Source organism: Microcaecilia unicolor, chromosome 1, assembly GCF_901765095.1.
Source record: "Microcaecilia unicolor chromosome 1, aMicUni1.1, whole genome shotgun sequence".
In the NCBI taxonomy this organism is placed as follows: domain Eukaryota; kingdom Metazoa; phylum Chordata; class Amphibia; order Gymnophiona; family Siphonopidae; genus Microcaecilia; species Microcaecilia unicolor.
The window spans coordinates 726,774,765-726,800,387 of NC_044031.1; the positions used below are offsets into that span (position 1 = coordinate 726,774,765).

General features: G+C 43.5%; 1 protein-coding gene across 2 annotated transcripts in view; it reads left to right on the forward strand.

The window, feature by feature from the left end:
• The window catches only part of ADAMTSL3 (ADAMTS like 3), a 650,803-nt gene that overhangs the window by 545,812 nt on the left and 79,368 nt on the right, over nt 1-25,623 (forward strand). For both annotated transcript variants that reach the window (XM_030189627.1, XM_030189628.1), the window contains exons 20-21: nt 9,495-9,648; nt 21,774-22,851. In XM_030189627.1, the coding sequence (XP_030045487.1) occupies nt 9,495-9,648; nt 21,774-22,851 (1,232 nt within the window). The remainder of the gene's footprint in view (nt 1-9,494; nt 9,649-21,773; nt 22,852-25,623) is intronic.

Consider the following 25,623-nt stretch of genomic DNA (forward strand, 5'->3'; position numbering starts at 1 on the left):
CTACTATTTGGGATTCTGCATGGAATGTTGCTACTCTTTAGGGTTCCACAATCTGGTTACTCTTTGGGATTCCGGAATGTTGCTACTCTTTGAGTTTCTGACAGGTACTTGTGACCCGGATTGGCCACTGTTGGAAGCAGGATACTGGGCTAGATGGACCATTGGTCTGCCCCAGTATGGCTATTCTTATGTTCTTATGAGGCATTATAAAAGAACTGGTCAGTGTTTAGCCCATGGACATCAGTGTTTTCTAAAGCGCTGACTGCTGAGGGCTGAATTAGACCCAGATATTCAGTTCTGAGCCATAGCCAGCTAGAGGTACTAAGGATTAGATTCAGTAAAAAATAAGCACTGAGAACTATTGTATAAACAGTGCTCCATGTTGGGCACCATTTATAGACTAGCACATAGCGCTGGGATGGGATGGGCATGAAGATTTGTAGCAGTTGAAACCTGGTGCAAATTCTCACATGTAAATTAGGTGCAGATCCCTCAAATTCCATAATAGTGCACGCAGTGGCGTAGGAAGGGGGGGGCGGTGGGGCGGTTCGCCCCGGGTGCACGCCGCTGGGGGGGGGTGTCAACTTCGCTGGTTTACTGCTTTCTCTGCTCCGGAACAGGTTACTTCCTGTTCTGGGGCAGAGAGAGCAGAGAACTAGCGGAGCCGACGCAGCTCCCAGCAACATGCACTCGGGGCGGAGCGGCCCTCCCGCCCGCCCTCTTTGGTAAGAATGCGCTCCGGGGGTGTGTGCTCGTGCGCCGAGAGGGGGTGCGCCGTGCTGCACCCGGGGGGGGGGGGTGCGCAGCGGCGAACCGCCCCGGGTGTCAGCCGCCCTCGCTATGGCACTGAGTGCACGATTCTTTAGTGCACTCTTGACCTTCTCATGCCCCTCTCATAGCCATGCCATATTTTCAGTTGTGTGCTAACAGATTTAGACATGCATCTTTATAGAATAGCACCTATTTTTAACAATTATCAGGTGTCACAGCTCAGTGCGAGAGAGCCCTTGGGCTGCAGTCAGATTTACGCTGCCTACCCACCCAAAGGCTAGGGGTCCCCGGCTGGCAGCAGCCGAGTCACGCCCCAACAAAGCCAGATCAAGAAATGGCTCTTGAAAGAGCCCTTGAGGGTACCCTAACAAGTCAGAGTGGAGAGTGCCTCTTTTGGGGCTGGCCTGATGGAGTTGAAGTTAGGGAGTAGCTGGAATAAGGCTGTGGGCACGGACAGGAACTGGACTGGAACAAGTCTGAAGGCACGAACTGGAACAGGACTAGAAGAAGGTTGGAACATAGGCTGGAATACAGGCTGGTACAGGACTGGAACAAGACCGGAACAGGACCGAAGACACAAGCTGGAACAAGGCTGCAACACTCACTAGACTAGGCTAGACGACCCGTTGCAAAGGCACTGGATGAAAGCCAGGAACTTCCTTATATACTACTAGACAGGAAGTGATGACATCAGTCAGCATCCTCTTGCAGGGCTGTAAAGGAAGTGCTGCTGGAGACCATGGAAAACAGGTGAGGGGTGTGACCTCAGGTTAGGTTAGTATATAAACTCTATAGTTAATATTTATTTTAAACACTGGCTATTGCATTTGTACCTGAATATTATTTTTGCTTATTTGGATTTTGTTCACACCTTTTTCAGTAGTAGCTCAAGATGAGTTACATTCAGGTACACTGGGTATTTGGGTATATACACTGGAATGTTCAGTGCCAGCACCTATTTCAATAGAATTATTAGAACTGTTGAGCTCCTCTTTTTACAGTAGCCTACACTCTTATTAGAGCTGCTGAGCTCCAACCTTCATTATAGCCTGCTTTTGGGGAAGGCTTTCCTCAGCCATTATGTACCAACTTTCACAGCATAATTTGAAAACAGGCAGATGGTTGGTGAAGCCAACAAACACCTCCCACAATAGGCAGGCTGCTTCTGAGGCACATCCCTTTGTGTGTCCCTTCGTGCATCACTTCAAACTTTATCGAGGTGCAATCCCTCAGAAGAAGGTCCCACATTCTGGTACCTGATAAGGTCTCCTATCCTCTTTGAACTTGAATACAACTACTGAAATATTGAAATCCACCCTACACCCTCTAACCATCATTAGTATCTGCAAGTCAGAGCCGCAGTCTACCTAGGAGGCTATACTGGACCTTCCTTTAGCATTGCATTGCAACAAACCAATCGGAAGGTGCACAAAGTGGTTGCTGTCACCTCTTGCTCCACTTAAATCTGCCTACAACTGCTGAGGCTTGCACCCCTTCGTGGGTGACTTTGGCAGTGTCTTCAGAAGGACTCTGAACTGGTTTGTTAGTCAATACTGTTCATGAGCATCTTCAAGAGTAACTTGACAAATACAGTCCACTGACCAAAGAACTGACAGTCAACAATAGTGGAATATCATCATTTCCTGCTACTTGGACTTGCACAGATGTCAGTGAGTTTACTATTTGTTAACTCATTTATGTATAATTAGTATATCTCATACCCCTCTATGTTCTCATTATTTCACTCTTCTTTCAAAGTCAGGCTATTTTAACACTGTAGTCTGACACAGACAGTATTTCTTACCATTCCTTGTCTATTTTGGTTTGCAAGAATTGATAGATACCGTCTAACATCACTAGGAATTAACATTGTTTCTTTGCCATCTTTACCTCACATTACATTATGCACAGTTACCAAAAAATAACATCATCACTTTTCTCAGTGCTGTATAATAAGTTTGCTAAAAATCTTGTTACACTTGTTACTTTACCTACTCTTTCTATCAAGACACACAAGTCATTTCACCAATGCTTTTGAATTCATCTATAACATCACTGTGATATACACCCCTAGGCACTATCCATACCTCGTTCATAAGTCTCCAGACATCGTACTTTCCACTAAATATCATAACAAAAAACTTTCAAAACCTCATACAACAAATGCATACTCACTAAAGTCACATTGTTAATTACTGATAAGCATTCCTACCTGCCCCTACTGATAGGTTATACCAATGCTGACTCAGTTGTTAACAAAACCAAAAGCATTAAAGATTGGATAACCAAAGCTCAATTCGGTCTAGCCCTTATTTCCAAAACTTGACTACATGTAAAAGATGATCCAGCAATCCTAGACATATATCCACCTAGAAACTCCATTCTTAATTTCCCCAGAGCCAAAAAGAAAGGAGGTGACTTAGCTATTATTTATAAATCATTCCTCCAAGTAAAATATATTACTATATTTCAATCCCCTAATCTAGAAATTGTTGCCTGCTCTATAAAAGACAATTTCCTATCCAAATCTATCTGCCTCCTATTACTATATCATCCTCCCAATAGCTGGAACCTGGCCAAGACTGAACTTACTGAATTTATATCCAACATATGTGTTAATAATGACAATATCATTATGATTGGAGATATCAACTTGCATCTTGAAAATGCTACTGATCTATATACTAAACAATTCCTTGATTTCATTAATGTCTGGCAATTCTCATTCTTCGATGGAAAATCCTCTTCAACTTCAAAGGACATCAGTTAGATTTATTAGCAAGCAAATTTACAGACCATATTAACTTTCACATATCTGAACCACAGTGGTCCCCAATACCTTGGTGAGATATAGCAGCCTTTCTTTCAAGCTAAACTGGAAAGAATCCACCCATTCATCTAAGCCTACTAACACATCACATACAAAGCCAGAGGTAAAATTGACCTCTCAAAATTTTGGTCAAACAAACAATTTGGTAGCTTACTTTCCTCTAATCCATCTACTAATTTCATCCAACAATGGAACGACACATGCAAAACTGTTCTAGATGAATTTGCACCAATTTCAAACAAATCCCCCAAAAGAAGTAAGAAGTTATCTCCATGGTTTAATGAGGTTGTGGAGGAGTGGCCTAGTGGTTAGGGTGGTGGACTTTGGTCCTGAGGAATTGAGTTCAATTCCCGGCACAGGCAGCTCCTTGTGACTCTGGGCAGGTCACTTAACCCTCTATTGCCCCATGTAAGCCGCATTGAGCCTGCCATGAGTGGAAAAGCGCGGGGTACAAATGTAACACACACACAAAAAAAAGATCTTCTACTAATGAAATGGAAATGTAGAAGACAAGAAAGAATTTGGATCAAAAACAAATCCAATGAACAATTGAAAAACGGTTCTAAAATCATACAAGAGCATGTTTATCAAAGCAAAAACTACTTACTATTCAAAGGTTATAGGCAAAAAAGACAGTTAATCTACGAAAACTTTACACACTAGTAAATAAGCTAGTGAATACTCAATCTATAATTACTACCAAGGAACCCATTCCAACAGATGATCAATTGGCATCATATTTTGAGCAGAAAATAACTAAAATTAGACAAGAACTAAATAACTCCCTAACATCAATAGATTATTTTCTCAATCTATATGATCCTTCACCACTGTGCTCCCAAGCAGACAGAATCTGGTTTTGTTTGTTTTGTTATTGTTTTGTTACATTTGTACCCCGTGCTTTCCCACTCATAGCAGGCTCAATGCGGCAGGCAATGGAGGGTTAAATGACTTGCCCAGAATCACAAGGAGCTGCCTGTGCTGGGAATTGAACTCAGTTCCTCAGTTCGGCCTTTCACCCACTTACAACTGATCAAGTCAAATGTACTCTTCACAAATACGCTAAATCACAATGCCTACTTGATGACTGCCCTAGTTACCTTCTCAAATCAGCACCTAATTTACTCATAAGCTATTTGCACTGAAACCTAACTTTAATGCTATCTCAGAGCCTATTCCTCCCTCAAAATGGCAACATTATTTTCACTTCCATACCGAAGAATACCCAAACCAGCCTAAGTGTAGTTTCCAACTACAGACCAGTGGCTTTAATCCCATTATTGGTAAAGGTAATGGAGGGATTAGTCACACAGCAACTAATAGACTATCTCCAACTTCACTCCATTTTATGTAGTTCACAATACAGTACTGAAACTGTTCTCACCACTTTCCTAACTAAATTTAAATGAGAAAGTAGCTTTGTTAATAACATATTAATACTCCAATTTGATATGTCCAGTGTTGTTTGACACTGTTGATCCTAATATCCTTCTAAACATCCTTGACCATTATGGAATCTGTGGAGCTGTGTTAAAATGGTTCTCAGGCTTCCTAAGGTCTAGACCATACCAAGTGAAACAATCGGGTACAATTTCATCAGCATGGTCCCCTGTTTGTGGAGTGCCCCAGGGATCTCCATTGTCCCCCATCCTATTTAACATCATGTTGATTCCATTAGGCAATTTACTGGAAAGAAAATGATCTCCCGGCATTCATTTATGCAGACGATATTACCATTTATATTCCATTTACTAAAGAAATAAATGAAATTACTCGTATCATCAGATTAGGTATCTCTCTAATGGAATCTTGGGCATCCAATTTCAAATTAAAACTTAACAACAATAAAACTAAATTCTTAATAGTTACTAATCCTCATCACACTATAAATCTTAAATCATTTACCACTGAGAACATCACATATCCCCTTGACTCAACTATAAAAATCTTAGGAGTCACAATTGACCAATTCCTCACTCTAAATAACCAAATTTCCAAAGTGGTATCAAGTGTCTTCAATTCATTCCATACCCTAGTTTAATCCCTAGTCCTAAAACAATTTGATTACTTCAACTCTATTTACGCAGGACTTAAAGGGGATCTCCTCAAAAAACTACAAATTGCTCAAAACACTGCAGCACGTCTAATATTCAGACTACCACGCTTCGCCAAAGCAACCCTCTTATGTACGATTTGCATTGGCTGCCAATAAAAGATAGAATATCATTCAAGCTATGTACCTTCATTCACAAACTTTTGTATGATTTGGCCCCAATATACATGAACAACCTCATTGAATTACCCTCACGTAATGCCTCTAAATCATCTAGAGAATATCTTATCCTACATTTCCCAAATTGTAAGAAAATAACATAAAACAATCCATACTCCGAACTTTTCATATCAAGGCACTAAAATTTGGAACTCCTTACCTAAAACCATCAAATGCACCGATGATTATTTGTCATTCCGAAAGCTATTGAAAACTCACTTCTTCAGTCTAGCCTTTAAGGAAATAAGCACTCTTCTCAAATAAACTTATGGCATTAATTTTTACCTCATCTCACCTCCCGCTACTCCTGTCTATCCCATTAATCCTAGCCCTTACCTTTTTCCTTCATAATTCAATTATCTAGCTTAAATCACTAAAGGCCGCTGTACCGATTCTCGGTGTGGCAAATTAGAGGAAGCCCATTCAATTCCTATGGGCTTCCTTTCATTTGCCGCATGGGAATCACTAGCATGGCTTTGTAAAAGAAGCCCTAAGTGTTTAATTACATCTGCTCCTAACTCAAGTTTTACTGGTCTAACATTACATACATGATGCATTTTACTTTCTGTTAATATATTTTGAACATGTTCATGCTTTTCTAATTGTTATGTAAGCCACATTGAACCTGAGTTCTACTCGAGCTAATGCAGGATATAAATGTCATAAATAAATAAATATTCGGCTATACCGGCAACTGCCACTATTATCCAGAGACCAGCAATATTAAGCATTGGTATTGATAACTTAGGATAACTCTTTTGCTGTCCTAGGTTATTCGGATAGTTATGTGGATGCCAGCACTGAATATTGCTGGTCTCCAGATAACTCCTGGTTCTACAGGTTCTGTCCCCGGATCGTCCCTGCACCATCTGGGCATTGATGAGGTGATCTTCAATGATTTTTAGCAGCATTATCCAGATAATGCCACTGAAGGTCTATGGATGCCCCTGGTCAGCAGCGGTAATCCAGATAAACGCCTTTGAACAACAGACCCTACACATCCTTCCTTCTTCCCACTTCTCATTCAACCACCAGGGGTGGGCAAGCTCCAGTTTTGGTGGACACATGTTCACTCGGGTTTCAGGATATCCCTAATGAGTGTGCACAAGTGAGATCTACATACATCCCGCTTCATTTGTATGCACATTTATCTCTTGCTTATTCGTTAGGGATGTCTTGAATACTTAAGCAGATTGGTATTCACAAGAACTGGAGTTTGCCTTCCTCTGTCAGCCCTGTAGCTGGTACATCTGCAAGTCTTATGCTACCTTTCTTTCTGTCCCTATCCTTGCGTTCTGTGTTATATACAATCACTTTTCCTATTGGCTCTTTTTTCCAAACAGTCACTCCTCATATGCCGTCTTCTTGGAGGGAATAACTATCTAGCTCTGATTGTGGAGTTGTCGCTCCCTGTAACATTCCCCTTCAGACAGTATCACATTCTGCCCTACCTCTTGGACTGGCCAGAGGTTGCTCTACCAACTTAATAATTTAAGATACCTGTTAATTCCCAATAACTTATCTAAATAAGGCAATGCTTCTCAACCCTCTCCCTTTGCCTGTCAGGATTTCAGAGACTTCATAATAAATATGCATGAGGCACATTTGCATTAAATAAGTCTCTGTTGTATGCAACTATCTTGATACTTTAAGATAGGTGCAATTATCAATGTTCCTCCTTTTTTGCTTATCCTTATATGAATATTATGTCAAGATAAATTATATTTTTCATGTATCTCTCCACATGTTTTTAATAATTTAAATTATTCTTAACAGTGTATTTAAATGATGTGTTGGTGTATATTATATTATTTTTATCTTTTATTTTTAATTAGATTTTTGGTTTCTTTATAATATGAGCATATTCTATTCTTCATTATTTGTCATCATTCGATTATTGTTATTTCCTGTGTACATGTATTTCTTTGTGTATATATATTTCCTTATATGTATGTATACGATGCCTAGATATACTGTTTTAGACAGATAATTTTTAAAGATACTTTTATCTAACATCAATATGCATTTTATTATATTTTATTCTCATTTACCATCTCCATTTAATGTACCCAGTTGATGAGTTGATGTATATTGTTATGTATTTTTTCTACATATATGTATATTTGATTTGTCTTTTTAACATATTTGAATTTCTCATTTGCCTTTATTTGCCATTATTTCTTTATTGTTAATTAATAATTTGAACTTTATTTATTTTTTCCTTTATTGTTTACTTTATGATTTCATATGCATGCATATATATTTTTTGTAGACTCCTGATGCAGGCCTGGAGGCCGAAACACAATGTTTGTGTCAAGTCTTTTTACCAAATAAACATTTGATTTTCAAGTGGTCAACCTCCAACATTTTTCTTTCATTTTTGTATGCAGCTGTCTCTCATGCATATTCATTGTGGTTGTCATGAAAACTCAGCTGGCTGGGTGTGCCTCCAGAAGAGGGTTGGGAAGCATTGATATAACGTACTGTGCACGTCTGGAAAAAATGAGACCCCCAACACTTTCCCAAATAACCCAAAAAAGAAATGTACTATTATTAAAAAAATGATTACTATTATTACTAGCTGATACTGAAAAGTGCTGTAAAAACTGAATGATCCCTATTTTCAAAATGACATAATTCAGGAAATGACTATTAAGACCCGTTTTAACAAAATGGCGTTTATTGAAGAAGATAAAGTTGTGATTACATATTTGCGGCTAAATAATGTATACGGTGCAAAGCGTTTGCTAAGGGAGTTTCCTAATAAAGGTTTGACTAGTGTATTTTTTAAGGATCATGCTAAATGTTTAAACAATTGCAGAATATTTTGAAACTACCCTGTTTCCCCGAAAGTAAGACATCCCACGAAAATAAGACCTAGTAGAGGTTTTCCTGAATTGGTAGATATAAGGCCTCCCTCGAAAGTAAGACCTAGCAAATTTTTGTTTGAAAGCAGGGCCACCGAGAGCCGGACAAGGCCGCCCCCGGGCCGTCCCCCCCCCACCCGAGGTCGCCGGGCCCCCCCTCCACCCACCCTCCATCGCTCCTGGAACTAACCTTAAACGCCTCCTTTCACTTTCGCAGCAAGCAGCAGCAGGGCAGACCTCTCCTTCCTTCCGTGCCCCGCCCTCGCGGATGTTACGTCAGGCGAGGGCAGGACACGGAAGGAAGGAGTGGCCTGCCCTGCTGCTGCGAAGGTGAAAGGAGGCGTTTAAGGTTAGTTCCGGGAGCGACGGAGGGCAGGCGGGCCAACCCCGATCCAACCTCGATGTTTCCCCGAAAAATAAGACAGCCCCTGAAAATAAGACCTAGCACATTTTGGGGGGCAAAAATTAATATAAGACAGTGTCTTATTTTCGGGGAAACACGGTATGTAAGGGGTCCCATTTTTTCCAGACACCTTGCATGTTAGGTACAATATAATGCCAAGTTCCATCCATTTAAGTTCAGCATGCATCTGAGTCACACATATATCACACTATTATCAGCATCAGAGGTTTTATTTAATATGTTTGTTTGTTTGCAATAATTCCATGCATCTGAAATGCGATGCCATTACTTTTGGTTTGAAAGTTAATTTGCATTCTTTTCCCTTGACTGTGTGTGTGGCTGTCTCTGCAGTGCTCTGTCAGCTGCGGTGTTGGGATCCAGAGAAGGAAGTTTGTCTGTCAGATGATCAAAGGGACAGGCCAAGCAGTCCCGCTAAATGGGACAGTGTGCAGCAGCCTTCCTAGTCCTGTGCTTGTCAGGGCTTGCCACATGACCATCTGCAACAGTAAGTGTCCAGTGCTCAAGGCTAAGATGAATAGAACCTTATTTATTTCTACTGATGAATAAAAAGAGCTTCCAAAATGTCTAAAAGGAGGAAAATCTTAGTTGAAACAGTTACAATTACAATTCAAATTTATATGATATACCACAAATAAATAAATAAAAATATGTCTAAGCAGTTTACAATATTCAAAGAATATAAAAATAACGGGGAAAAAAAGAAAAGTAGATCACGAGGCTCATTCTTAAAGCACATAGAATTACAAAGTTATATGGAGGGGCATAATCGAATGGGAGCGCCCATCTATAAGGGCCCCATCTCCGGGGGTCAGCCCCGGGAAGGGGCGGAGCCAACCGTATTATTGAACAAGATGGGCATCCATCTTTCGTTTCGATAATACGGTCGGGGCCGGCCAAATCTCAGCATTTAGGTCAACCTTAGAGATGGTCGACCTAAATGTTGAGATCGCCGGACTTAGAGATGGTCGGCCTCGGTTTTCGACAATAATGGAAACCGAGGCCGGCCGTCTCAAAACTGGCCAAATCCAAGCCCTTTGGTCGTGGGAGGAGCCAGCATTTGTAGTGCACTGGTCCCCCTCACATGCCAGGACAACAGCCGGGCACCCTAGGGGGCACTGCAGTGGACTTCATTAATTGCTTCCAGGTATATAGCTCCCTTCCCTTGGGTGCTGAGCCCCCCAAATCCCCCCAAAACCCACTCCCCACAACTGTACACCACTACCATAGCCCTTATGGGGGGGGGGGGGGCCTGGCTCCGCCTACCTGAAGTGCACTGCACCCACTAAAACTGCTCCAGGGACCTGCATACTGCTGTCATGGATCTGGGTATGACATTTTAGGCTGGCATAGAGACTGGCAAAAAAATGTTTGTAATTCTTTTTTTTTTAGGGTGGGAGGGGGTTGGTGACCACTGGGGGAGTACAGGGAGGTGATGTCCGATTCCCTCCAGTGATCATCTGGTCAGTTTGGACACCTTTTTGAGGCTTGGTCCTGAAAAGGCCGCCCTTATTTTTTCCATTATCGGCCGAGGGCGCCCATGTGTTAACCATGCCCCCGTCCTGCTTTCGCTATGCCTCCGAACGCCACCTTAAACTTTCGCCGCTCCTGCAACGGACTGCAGTTGAGGGCAGCCAAAATCGGCTTTCGGTTATACCAATTTGGCCGCCCTTAGGAGAAGGGCGCCCATCTCCCGATTTGTGTCGGAAGATGGGCGCCCTTCTCCTTCGAAAATAAGCAGGATAGTTTATTATCAGGCTTATTTTTGAAAGAGAAGGACGACCATCTTTTGACACAAATCACGATGGGCGTCCATCTCACAGGGTCGCCCAAATCGGCATAATTGAAAGCCGATTTTGGGCGTCCTCAACTGCTTTCCGTCGTGGGGACAATCAAAGTTCACGGGGCATGTCGGAGGCATAGCGAAGGCAGGACTGGGGCGTGCCTAACACATGGGTGTCCTTGACTGATAATGGAAAAAAGAAGGGCATCCCTGACGAACACTTGGATGACTTTACTTGGTCCTTTTTTTTTTTTACGACCAAGCCACAAAAATGTGCCCTAAATGACCAGATGACCACCGGAGGGAATCGAGAATGACCTCCCCTTACTCCCCCAGTGGTCACTAACCCCCTCCCACCCTCAAAAAACATCTTTAAAAATATTTTGTGCCAGCCTCAAATGTCATACTCAGCTCCATCACAGCAGTATTCAGGTCACTTGAGCAGTTTTAGTGGCTGCACTGCACTTCAGGCAGGCAGACCCAGGCCCATCCCCCCCCCCCTACCTGTTACACTTGTGGTGGTAAATGTGAGCCCTCCAAAACCCACCACAAACCCACTGTACCCACATCTAGGTGCCCCCTTCACCCCTAAGGGCATGGTAGTGGTGTACAGTTGTGGGTAATGGGATTTGGGGGGGGGGGGTTGGGGGCTCAGCACACAAGGTAATGGAGCTATGTACCTGGGAGCGATTTGTGAAGTCCACTGCAGTGCCCCTTAGGGTGCCCGGTTGATGTCCTGGCATGTGAGGGGGACCAGTGCACTACAAATGCTGGCTCCTCCCACGACCAAAGGGCTTGCATTTGGTCGTTTCTGAGATGGGTGTTCTTGGTTTCCATTATCGCTGAAAATCAGAAACGACCAAGTCTAGGGATGACCATCTCTAAGGACAACCTAAATGTCAAGATTTGGGCGCCCCCGACCATATTGTTGAAACGAAAGATGGACGTAAATTTCAACCCACACTCCCACAGACGTGGATTTCAGCATTTAGGGGTTTCATCAGAATCCTTTTAGGCAACAGTTTAGGGATCTTTTTACCAAGCTGCTGTAAAAAGAGCCCTCCAGTAGCAGCAGGGACTATTTTCCCCACATGCCAGGTCCCTTTTTACCGCAGCGGGTAACCCCCCCCCCCCCCCCCCCCAATAAAATGACCATGCAGTAAGATTACTCTTACTGCATGGCCATGCGGTGGGGGGCACTTACCTCCATCCATTGAGGTGGTGGTAAGGGCTCCTATGGTAACTCGGTGGTAACCGGGGACTACCTCCAGATTAGCACCTCGGTAAAAAGTCTAAAAATATTTTGGCCCACACTCGAGCCAGAACTACTTCTGGCAGCAACGTTGGGCCAGCAGTAGTTCCATGTTGCCACGCGGCAACCCTTTCATAAAAGGGCCCTTTATTGCATTCATGATGTGGACACATAGCAAATGCCAATTATGAAAATACTAAGAGAAATGTAAGTTTCAAACTGGAACGATAATTTAGATACAGTGTTACCTGAGAAGATGCAGCCCATAGGAGCAGTCTCTTGCTATATGTCAGTCAACGGGCCTTTATTCAAAAGGACCCTTTGCTCTTTCTCTGCCTATAGGGAAATGTTTTTGGAATAAGTCTCGATGCTGCAAATGTTTTGGAAGCAATATGTAGGAATTCTGCCAGATGTTCTCATTCTAATATAATTTAGATTTAAAACATCCTTCTTGCTTTGGTTTACAATACCGCCCATGGTGCTCTGGTGTTAGTTCGTGCCACTGTTGCTGCTGCCCCTATGCAGTACAGAAACATTTTGAAATAGCCGTCAGTATTAAGAACAATGCCAGAGATCTCCCTAAAGTGTGATTTTAATGTCCTTGAAGTCCTGGGTCTTTGCCATGATCAGGGTAACTGCTCTTCCCTGAGTGAAACTAGCGTTTCTCATACCTTCTCCTCTGAACTGTCCAACAGGTCTGCTGACTAGGATATGTACAGTGAAAATCCTTTTTGCATGCAGTCAGCATACAGACCAATCTAGATGCCCTCTCAATCAGGAAGCCTGTGGACTAGAGTTGAAAACGACCAAGCTAAAGGCTTTTCCTCTGAAGCAATTAATTTAGTTTCATTTAATTTTATGATTATTGTTAGCACAAAGGAATTGTCCTCTCACACATGTTCCAAGACGTATGAAGAGAGACTTGCTGACCTGAACATGTATACCCTAGAGGAAAGTAGGAACAGGGGTGATATGATACAGACGTTCAAATATTTGAAAGGTATTAATCCGCAAACGAATCTTTTCCGGAGATGGGAAGGCGGTAGAACGAGAGGACATGAAATGAGATTGAAGGGGGGCAGACTCAGGAAAGATGTCAGGAAGTATTTTTTCACAGAGAGGGTGGTGGACGCTTGGAATGCCCTCCCGCGGGAGGTGGTGGAGATGAAAACGGTAACAGAATTCAAACATGCGTGGGATATGCATAAAGGAATCCTGTGCAGAAGGATTGGATCCTCAGCAGCTTATCCGAAATTGGTGGTGAAGCAGGTGGGGGAAGAGGGGTTGGTGGTTGGGAGGTGAGGATAGTGGAGGGCAGACTTATACGGTCTGTGCCAGAGCCGGTGATGGGAGGCGGGACTGGTGGTTGGGAGGCGGGGATAGTGCTGGACAGACTTGTACGGTCTGTGCCAGAGCCGGTGGTTGGGAGGCAGGGCTGGTGGTTGGGAGGTGAGGATAGTGCTGGGCAGACTTATACGGTCTGTGCTAGAGCCGGTGGTTGGGAGGCGGGAAATACTGCTGGGCAGACTTGTACGGTCTATGCCCTGAAAAAGGCAGGTACAAATCAAGGTAAGGATACACATATGAGTTTATCTTGTTGGGCAGACTGGATGGACTGTGCAGGTCTTTTTCTGCCGTCATCTACTATGTTACTATGAAGGGGGGCAGACTCGGGACTTATGTCAGGAAGTATTTTTTCACGGAAAGGGTGGTGGATACGTGGAATGCCCTCCTGCGGGAGGTGGTGGAGATGAAAACGGTAATGGAATTCAAACATGCGTGGGATATGCATAAAGAAATCCTGTGCAGAAGGAATGGATCCTCAGAAGCTTAGCTGAAATTGGGTGGCGGAGTAGGTGGGGGGAAAAGGGGTTGGTGGTTGGGAGGCTAGGATAGGGGAGGGCAGACATACGGTCTGTACCAGAGCTGGTGATGGGAGGCGGGACTGGTGGTTGGGAGGCGAGAAATACTGCTGGGCAGACTTATACGGTCTGTGCCCTGAAAAAGACAGGTACAAATTCAAGGTAAGGTATACACATATGAGTTTATCTTGGGCAGACTGGATGGACCATGCAGGTCTTTTTCTGCCGTCATCTGCTATGTTACTATGTTCATCTGATAACAGTATTCAGAATGAGCAGTGGCTGGCTAGAACACTACATTTTTTTTGGCTCAAAAAGTATCTGAGATCCTTTTAGAATGAAAGAAAGCAGTGTAATTGATACATAATAAGAAACTCATTTTCCTGGACTTACATTTCAGATTAACATTATAGAAAAAAAACCAAGTTCTAAACAGCACTTAAAAGCCCTGTGGACTTTCAGGAATGTCCTTGGCATGATGCACAATAAAATATTTGCAGCCCTTTATCTTTCTGAATTTAATTAATTGTGAATAACTTGATTGACATTATGGCACCTTAGTGAGCTGCTGAGGAAAGGGTCATGCCAAAGCAATGTTTAGCATCTTCATAAACATGGAACTGTACAGCATGAAATGGAGACATAGACCAACATCATAGTTTTCAAAAGGCTATGCCCCATTTCGTACTTATAAATAGGAAAAGTTATTTTTTTTTAATTAAATGTGGTAACGTTTTGCATTTACCACTCAGTAAACACAACATGTGTGTGCTAACTGTTGGGGGTATATCTAGCATGTTCCCATACATTTACCATAAAGAAACTCTTTAGTGTGTGGCACGCATACAGTGCGCTAGTTGCAATGTGCCGTCTATGCTTGTTCTCCACCCATAGCCTGCCTGTTTTCCTCCCCTTAACAGGCTATGCAGTTACGCCTGGATTCTATAGAAGGCACAATGAGTTGCTTGCACAATTTACACGTGCACCTTTATTGAGTAATGAACCAATTAGTGCTGATAATTTACCGATAACCAATTATCAGCACTAATTGGCAATAATTGGAATTTACACACGCATCTTTTTAGGCATTTTCTAAAAACAGGGGCACGTAAATTCTAACACGTGTAACGGAAAAGGGGGTGTGGCCATGGACGACATTTGTGGGTGTGTTGGGGCATTCCTCAAATATACGCATGTAGTTATAGAATTCGGGGAAACTGCGCCTAATTTAGGTTTTCAGTAGCATAAATGGCCGTGCCTAAATGTAGGTGTATTCCCTGGTCCTATTTGTAATTCTCTAAACTGCACTTAACTTTAGGTGCAGTTTATAGAATAGTACTAAACGCTATTTTTGGACGCGCCTATTTTTGAGACGCCATTTACAGAATCTGACCCTTAGGGCACAATGCTGTGATAGGGCAACTAGTATAATGGGTGAAATACAATCCTTGAATTCAGGCGTGATCTGTTATGCCATCCGCTGCACGAGGGTAAGTGGTCACAACTAAATGTCAGAGATATGCAAGTATGAGCCCCGCCTACACTCTGTTCAGACTCCACCTATGATGTGATCCCCACCTGCACTCTGTTCAGATTCTGCCCATGTGTAACACCTACCTGTATAATATGCACTATGTAAGACAAACTTATTTACAGAATAGTGCTTAGGTGGAATGTAGGCATTTACATACATATGTATTTTTATTTAATTTTATTTTATTTTTTTTATTTAACACATTTATATCCCACATTTTCCCACTCAATTGCAGGGTCAATGTGGCTTACACAATACCATAGAGGCAGGCTCCGGTTCGGTAAAATACAAATACACAATATAGTAGTAGGCATATAAGAAACATAAATAAAAGCAACAAAGAAATAAAGAGGGGGTGTGATAGAAGTCCAGTACGGTCCATAGTTTTGCTGTGTCGCAGGAAGTAGAAAGTTAACTTGGGTCAGGAGGGTAGGCCTTCTTAAACAAGTTGGTTTTCAGTGACTTCCTGAAGTTAAGATGGTTATGGATAGATCTCACGGTTTTGGGCAGAGCGTTCCACAGTTGTGTACTTGTGTAAGAAAAGCTGATTGCATAACTTGATTTGTATCTAAGTCCATTGCAGACTGGATAATTCAAATTTAAGTAAGTTCGGGAAAGGCTGTTACTATTTCTGGGTGGTAGATTTAAGAGATTCAACATGTATCCAGGAACTTCGCCGTAAATAATCATGTGGACCAGAGTGCAAACCTTGAAGGCAATACATTCCTTGGTGGGAAGCCAATGCAATTTTTCACGAAGGGGTTTGGCACTTTCAAATTTTGATTTTCCAAATATCAGTCTGGCTGCTGTGCGGTCTGAAGTTTCTTAATTAGTTGTTCTTTACAACCTGCATAAATTTTGTCGTATATATATATGTACACATATACCATTATTTTAATCATTTACATATATAATTGCTGCATAAATATTAGCACCCACTTTACAGAATTATCTCTAAGGATAATTTTGTGCACCCGTTTCCTTGCTTTAAACTAAAACATTACATGCGGAGATTATAGAATACTGCCAGTTAGTCACATAACTTGTTAAGGGGCCCTTTTACTAAGTCACAGTAGGGCTACTGAGCGGGTAGCATGCACCAAATCAATTCTACTGCCAGGGTAGCGCAGGAACTCGACAATAGTTCTAAAGTTGGTGCGCAATTTCCCACGGTAGAAAATAATTTTCTACCACCGGGGGTGCTCCCAGTGATAATCGGCAGCGCAGCCACGTTGCCTTCTAAATAGGTGGCGGTAAGGACTCAGGCAGTAAATCGCCGCATGCTAATTTTAATATTAGCACACTGCCATTTACTGCCATACTGGGAAAGATGAAAGGTCCATGAAACCCAGCATCCTGTTTCCAACAGTAGCCAATCCAGGTCACAAATACCCGGCAAGATCCCAAAAAAGTACAAAACATTTTATACTGCTTATCCCAGAAATAGTGGATTTTCCTCAAGTCCATTTAATAATGGTCTATGGACTTTTTCTTTAAGAAGCCGCCCAAACCTTTTTTAAACTCCGCTAAGCTAACTGCTTTTACTACATTCTCTGGCAAGGAATTCCAGAGTTTAAATATACGTTGAGTGAAGAAATATTTTCTCCGATTCGTTTTAAATTTACTACTTTGTAGCTTCATTTCGTGCCCTCTAGTCTTAGTATTTTTGGAAAGAGTAAACAAGCGATTCATGCCTACCTGTTCCACTCCACTCATTATTTTATAGACCTCTATCATATCTCCCCTCAGCTGCCTTTTCTCCAAGCTGAAGAGCCCTAGCCGCTTTAGCCTTTCCTCATAGGGAAGTCGTCCCATCCCCTTTATCATTTCCGTTGCCCTTCTCTGCACCTTTTCTAATTCCACTATATCTTTTTTGAGATGCGGCGACCAGAATTGAACACAATATTGGAGGTGCGGTCGCACCATGGAGCGATACAAAGGCCTTTCCCCCACCTTGGTAAAAAATGACCCAGTGCACGCCAATTTCACATGCCAAAACTAGCACAGGCTACTTCTTACCACAGCATATAAAAAGGGCCCCTTAGGGGGGCTCATTTTCAAAAGAGATAAACACCTAAAAAGTGGCAATAAAGCAGCATTTGGACGTTTTTCTCACAAAAACGTCTAAATCCGTTTTTTCAAAACCTATTTTTAGACATTTTTCCATGAAGTCCATCAGAAGTGTGTTCAATTCACAATGGGGCATGTCAGGGGCGTTTTGAAGGCATGCCTAACACTTGGATGTTTCACAGCCATAATGGAACAAAACAAAAACATCCAGGACTAAAACCAAGACGTTTTGGTCTAGACCTGTTTTCAGAATGAATAAGCCACAAACGTTGCCCTAAATGACCAGATGAACGCTGGACTTAATGAGGGGTGACCCCCCCCCCCTGATATCCCCCTCAGTGGTCACTGACCCCCCTCCCACCCCCCAAAATGTGAATAAAAATATGACTTACCAGCCTTTATGACAACCGCAAATGCTAAGGTCAGGTCTATTAGAGCAGCAAGCATGTCCCTTGAGCAGTGTAGTGCTCTATGCAGTGCACTATGGGGTGGGGGACTCAGGTCCCTATTCCCCTCTACCTATCACACTTGTGGTGGAAACTGTGACCCCTCCCAAAGTTACCAAAACCCTACTGTACTACTACTACTACTTAACATTTCTAGAGCGCTACAAAGTGTGCGCAGCGCTGTACAAACACGTATAGGTGCCCCCTTCACCCAAAAGGGCTATTATAGTGCTGTACACTGGGGGACAGTATGATTTGGATGTGTTTTGGAGAGCTCAGGGGACAAGATAAGGGAGCAAAAGTGAGATGTGTACCTGGGAGCAACGGTAAAAAGTGCCCTGCGGCAGTGTAGGTGCATGTATTAGGCACACATTGGGCCAGTTTTTACCGCATCTGATGGGAAAAGGGCATGCGGTAGAACGGAAACCATGGCACATGTAAAACCAGCCTGAGGCCTTAATGCCACCCGTTGATCTAGTGGTAAGGTCTCACACGCTACACATGCGGTGACTGGTCGGCACGTGCCAATTGCTAATTACCACTGGAAATGGCGCACATGGGAGGAAATAAATAAATAAATCATCAAGGCATTATGAGCATGCACCAAATCTGAAATTACTGCTGGGGGGGGGGGGGGGGGGCGCTGGCCTGGTGGTAGTCTCATTTGGGGGTCCATCATATATAAAGTTTTGAGGCCTTTTATTAAATAACCATACGTGACATTTTGGGGAAATTTTTAGTAAGACCCCGTTTATATAATTACCCACTAAACCCCAGATTCTGTAGAGGTCACCCAAATTGAGCATGGGTCCCAGATCTGCGGGTAAACTAATTAACTAATTAGGATGTAACAATCAATTATTACTGTTAACAAGCACCTAATTGGCAGTAGTTAGGAGTTACATGTGGATCTGTCCTATGTCCTATTCTATAACATGCGCATCTAAATTTCATAGCTTGCAACTCAAAGGGGGTCATGGCCATGGGAGGGGGCATGGGCAGGTCAGCTTTGTTCCTAGAAATTAGGTGCGATGTTATAGAATACCTGGGCGCCTGCCATCAGTTGGGAGCAAGCATTTACATCAGCTTTTCGCACGTGTAAGTGCTTGTGCCCTAAAGAATCCTTTTACTAAGCTGTGGCCTGCCGTAGATTGGATGCATGAATTTGGTGCACATTGGGCCATTTTTTACTGCGGTTGGGAAAAAGGACTTTTGTTTACGGGGCCGGTAAATGGCTGTGTGTTAAAACTAAATGTAGAGAGCGGCTATTTACTGCTTGAGCCCTTACCGCCAGGGTTCTAGAACTAACTTAGAGGTCATGGGTAACATAGTAGATTACGGCAGATAAAAGACCTGTACGATCCATCAAGTCTGCCCAACAAGATAAACTCATATGTGCTACTTTATATGTATACCCGACCTTGATTTATGCTTGCCATGTTCGAGGCATAGACCGTAGAAGTCTGCCCAGCCCTTGCCCCGCCTCCCAACCACCAGTGCTGCCACCCAATCTCAACTAAGCTTCTGAGGATGCTTGGAATGCCTCCCACGGGGAGGTGGTGAAGAGGAAAACGGAATTCAAACATTTGTGGGATAAACATAAAGGAATCCTCCTCAGAAGGAAGGGATCCCTAGAAGCTTAGTCGGTGGTGGGAGGCAGGGCTGGTGGTTGGGAGGTGGGGATAGTGCTGGGCAGACTTATACGGTCTGTGCCCTGAAAAAGACAGGTACAAATCAAGGTAAGGTATACACAAAAAATGGCACATGTGAGTTTATCTTGTTGGGCAGTCTGGGTGGACCTTGCAGGTCTTTTTCTGCCGTCATCTACTATGTTACTATGTTACTATCCAGCTTATAATCGAAAGAGAAAAACGCCTATATTGCGACCCAAATCGGGAGATGGGCGTCTTTCTCCCGTGGGCGCCCAAATCGGTATAATCGAAAGCCGATTTTGGGCGTTTCCAACTGCAATCCGTCGTGGAAACGGGTAAAGTTGACGGGGGCGTGTTGGAGGCGTGGTGAAGGCGGAACTGGGGTGTGGTTATCGGCCGAGGAGAGATGGGCGTCTTTAGCTGATAATCGAAAAAAAAAGTCACTAACCCCCTCCCACCAAAAAAAAACTTTTTTTCCAGCCTGTATGCCAGCCTCAAATGTCGTACCCACCTCCTTGACAGCAGAATGTGTTCTATCCTGTGACAGCCTTTCCCTGGTTCTGATGTGGCTCTCGGGTGAGTGTGACACTTTTTCTGTTATGCGCACTGCAGAGTCACATCAGCAATGCATTGTGGTGGGTGTAGGGTATTGGGCTCCATGATTCCACTAGCTTGTGGCAAATGCTCACGATGTTGGTAGTTGGTAGGCTCTACTCCCATGGTGCTTTTCCCCCTGCTTACTGGGTCAGAGTGTGCCCTGTTTTGTTTCTGGTAGTCCATGAGGTAGTGGCCATTTTTGTAAGCCAGTTTTAGATCCCTTTCACGTGTTAGCCACGTTAGAGAATTTAGTTCTTCCCTTGAATGTGGCTGAAAGAGGGCATTGTACAGCATTCTGCCAGCTCTGACCTACTGCTAATCTCAGTACCAGGGAGACTCTTTGCCAGTGGGGCACAACCTCTGATCTGCAGTTAACTGTGAGTAAGCGTGCTTATTCCAATAAAGGATGTTTTCGGAGAGATTGTCTTCAGGTGTCAACTGGTGTGCCAATGTTATATAGCAGCAACAAGTCCTAGAGGCCTGCATGTATGCAGGTCCCTGGAGCACTTTTAGTGGGTACCGCAGTGCACTTCAGCCAGGTGGACCCAGGCCCATCCCCCCCACACCTGTAACACTTGTGCTGGTAAATGGGAGGTCTGCAAAACCCACTGTACCCACATGTAGGTGTCCCCTTCACCCCTAAGAGCTATGGTAGTGTTGTACATTTGTGGGTAGTGGGTTTTAGGGGAGGGGGGTTGGGGGCTCAGCACCCGTGGTAAGGGAGCTATGCATGTGGGAGCGTTGTCTGAAGTCCACCGCACTGACCTCTAGGGCGCCCAGTTGGTGTCCTGGCATGTCAGGGGGGCGAGTGCACTACGAATCGTGGCCCCTCCCACGACCAAATGGCTCAGATTAGGACGTTTTTGAGCTGGGCGCTTTTAGTTTCCATTATCACTAAAAAAAACAAACGCCCAGCTGAAAAACGTCCATTTTTTTGAAAATACGGTCTGTCCCGCCTCTTCACATACCCGTTTTTGGACATAGACGCCCATGGAGATAGGCGTTCGCGTTCAATTATGCCCCTCCACGTGTGCTAACCATGTACGCGCCTACAATATTCCTATTGTAGGCGTGGTTAATGCACGCGCTAATTGTAGGCACGTTAAAAATGCTAACACGCCTTAGTAAACAGGAACCTAAGTGTTCTCACATTAAGTTTCCGCAGTCACCATGCGCTAATGGGAATATTAGTGTATCTGCAAATAACAAAAAAGAAAAACCCTAAAAAGTTGCCATGGTAAATCTGGATTTAGCATGTGGTAAAGCCCCACATTACCACAGTTTAGTAAAAGGGTCCCTTAATAAATGAAGATTTTGAAAGAATATTTTACTGGATTTTCATAGAATTCATAGAGATAGTCATGGTATTAATTCAACAAATTTTTGTTCTTTTTCCATTTTAATTTTATCTTTTAGAAATAAGGCAGAATATCAAACCAGAACAGCATGGTGTGCATGATCCACAGATCCTTGGCATCCACAGGGTATACATCCAGACCAGGCAAGAAAAACGCATTCATTTTACCATCGGGGGTCGAGCTTACCTGCTTCCCAAAACATCCGTTGTCATCAAGTGCCCTGTAAAAAGGTTCCAAAAGACACTGATCCGGTGGGAGAAAGATGGTCAGACCCTACCGAGCACTAAAAGACTTGGCATGACTAAATCAGGCTCCTTGAAAATACACAAACTGGAAGCAAATGATATTGGTGTGTATAGATGCATTGCAGGTTCTGCCCTTGACACCTTTGTTTTGAAACTTATCGGTACCGATAACAGATTAATACAGTCGCCAAGTGTTGCAAAGCTTGAAGGTCCACGTAGTAAAGTAGACCAGAACGAAGCTGGCAACTTGGGAGTAAAATGGGATGAGATGAGCAAAATGTGGAAGATGTGGAGCAAAAAGAAAGAGCTCTATCTGGATAGCAGTCAGTTTCATGATCGGTTCTCTCGAAGAAATCTTGAGACTCCAGTGACTAATTCAGCAGAAGTATATGGCTCCCAGGAGTTTAGAGACAAGCACCTCGAGGCAGCAGCTCTGCAAAGTGCTTATAGCATGGACACTGTGCAGTTTGAGTCTCTGATAAGCAACATGAGTCAGCTTATTGAAGCTGGGGAGGTAGACGATGACTTGGCGACACAGCTGATATCTTGGGTACTAGCTGAATTATCCAAGCCACAATCCACAACAGAAAAATGGAAAGGACCGTCTGAAGAAAATGCAGCCAATCTAAAGGTTATTGACAAAACTCAACATAATCGAGAACATTTCCCCACTAAAACAAGAGAGGAGCCGAAGCAAAAGGGACCAATTATCATAAGGCACAAGCAAAGCCCCACAATTTCTTTCAATAAAACATTCGATTTAAGCATTGGAAATGTAGTATTTCTCACAAATTCTACACACTCTGTAAATATATGGTGTGAAGTTAGTGGGGCTACTGAAATCAAACTTACATGGACCAAGGATGGTGCAGCACTACATCCCTCGAAAAGGTATGTAATTAGTGATCAGTTGTGAATATATTGTGTTTTCCCTCACTGTGCAATATGGTTTTATCAGATAGTATTGTAGTGTCCATGAGGTAACAAATTATGAGATCTAGTCACCAACCTGCCTTATGTCAGTAATATAAGTTAATTACCAATTAACACATTAATTAAGAATGGCATGCATTATTTGTAAATCATAATGCTTTTAAAAGAAGCATGCAAATGTGTGCAAAACAAAAATGACTAGCGCGCTTTATGTTAAACCTCACAAACTGATCATTTTATGTTTGTTATTTTATTGGACCAGTCTCTGGTTTCTGCTTTCCTCTTTTAACTGTCTTGCCAGAGTCTCCTCATGCATTTGGCACTTCTTGGCTCTCTATGTCCCCCATCTATCTTCTCTGTATGTCCCTATCTATCCGACCCAGCATCATTCCTGTGTCCTTGCCCCTATCTTCCTGCCATGGTGAGCATCTCCCATCGCTGTATTCCTATTCTTGCCCTGTCCAACATAACTCTTCTGTGTCCCTATGCCCTCCCATGTGCCAGCACCTCTCCCTTTCTCTTCCTTCCCTCCTGTTCCCCCCTCCCAAGCCATTATCTCTTCTCTCCCTCTGCCCCCCCAGGGGTCCAGGTAGCGTTCCTCTCTCTTTCCTTGCTCCTGTTCTGTATCCCTTTTCCACATCCAGCACCTCTCTCTCTTCCTTCTTTCCCTGCAGGTCCTGGCTTCTCTTCCTCTCCCCTTCCCATCCTGGAAGCTCTTCCCTATCCCCCCTCCCCACCATCCTGGCAGCTCTCCCCCCACCATCTTGGCTTTCTGGTATCTCTTCCTCCCCCCACCACCATCTTGGCATATTTCTCTCCCCACCACCATCCTTTCCTTTCTCCTCCCCCATGTGCAACCTTTGCCCCCTACCTTTCTTTCAATCCATATGCAACATTTCCCTTCTGTTCCTTCTCTTCCATCCACATGCATTTCTCCCCCATTCCTCCCCTTCCATCCATATGCAGCATTTCCCTCCTCTCCCTTCCCTTCCATTCCATTTATGTACAGTTTCTTCCCTCTCCCCCTCCCTCCTCCCTCCTGCAGGTCTGCAGCTCTTCTTATCTCCCTCTATCCCCTCTTCTCACCTGAGGGTCAAGTGTGGTTTCCTTTTTACCTCCTGTCCCTCTCCTTGTGCCCTACAAACCTGCGGTCAGGCAGTGATTACAACAGGCTCCCTTCAGCCACCCTGAGGCTTTCCTTCTGCTGCGTTCCGCCCAAGGGCAACAGGAATTTGCGACAGAGAGAAGGACCGCGGGATGGCCAGAGAGAGCTTGTTGAAATTGCTGCCTGCAGTGCCTGTAAACACTACAGGTTTGTGGGGGGGGGGGGTGGGGGGGACAGGTTAGGTAGGAGGTATCTGCAGGAAGGAAGGGAGGACAGAGGGAGGTATGAGCCACTGCCAGACTGCTAGGGAGCAGGGAGGGAGTCAAATCATGAAATCAGGCCCCTTAAGCATGTGAGCTGAAGAAGGGGCCCAAATGCATGTGTCACATTCTGAATGTATGTAACTTGGCATGTCTGCCATAACCCCTGCATCTCCTGTCACTATTAAAATCCTCAATGCCCTGATCCCCTTTCCAAAATAACTCTCCAGTTCTTATACCCCTTGATCTCCTGTCAGTATGATTCCCCAAACCCCCAACTTCCAATTCCTTCACTAAAATAACCTTCTTGATCTTCTGGCAATCTTATCCCCTCCCCTTTCAAAAATAACCCTCCTGAATTTCCACCCCATGTCCTTACTGGTGGGCAGGAGTATAACTTAAAAAACTTTAAAAATTGGGCCTACTGAGGATTTCGTTACCGCCTCTCTTTCAAATGCTTGGCTCATAAATAGCCATTGTAGAGGTTGGTACGGTAATCTGATGTTCCTATAACAAGTGTCTTTGTTGTTTATGTGCTAATAAGATAACTGTAACTGAACACTATTGAGGCTGAGTATATTATGAGTATTTGATTATCTGCTCCCTTCATCTTTAAAATTGGATGTATGCCGATTTATTACTTTCAAAAAACATATAGCGGATTGGAGAGGCTAGACATGGTTAAATGCATGTTGGTTCTGTCCCAGTAAACCTTGCCTATCTATGGTGCTCATTTTCGAAGCAAATAGATGTCTCAAAATGAGCAAAAACACGACCTTCTGCCGAAAATGTCTAAATTGTAATTTTCGAACAGGCGGAATGGCAGATGTTATGGACGTGTTTTGGGCAGGACTAGGGTGACCCCAAAATTAGGATGGAACAGGAAGACACATCCAAGTCTAAAAAGAAGTACATTTTTATCTAGACCTGTTTCAATCACATCCAAGTAAAAAAAAAAAAAAAAGAAGATGCTTTGAATGACCAGCTGACCACCGTATGGATTAAGGCTTGACCCCTCCTTAATCCCTCAGTGGATGCTGTATCCCTCCCACCCTGTAAGAACTGAAACTGAAAGGAGATACCAGGTGCTATGACGGCCTCAGGTATTATGGTCATATCCAACAGAGCAGCAAGCAGCTCCCAGTGGTCAGTGCAGTGGACTGTGAAGAAGGGGATCCAGGTCCAAATCCTATTGCCCCTAGTACATGTGTGGTGGAAATTGTGAGCCCTCCAAAGCCACCAAATTACCTTCTGTACCTAAATATAGGGGACACCTGAAGGGTGGAAGGCAATTGTAATAGTGTACAGTATGTTTTATACTTATCTACTACTTATCATTTCTATAGCACTACTAGACATACGCAG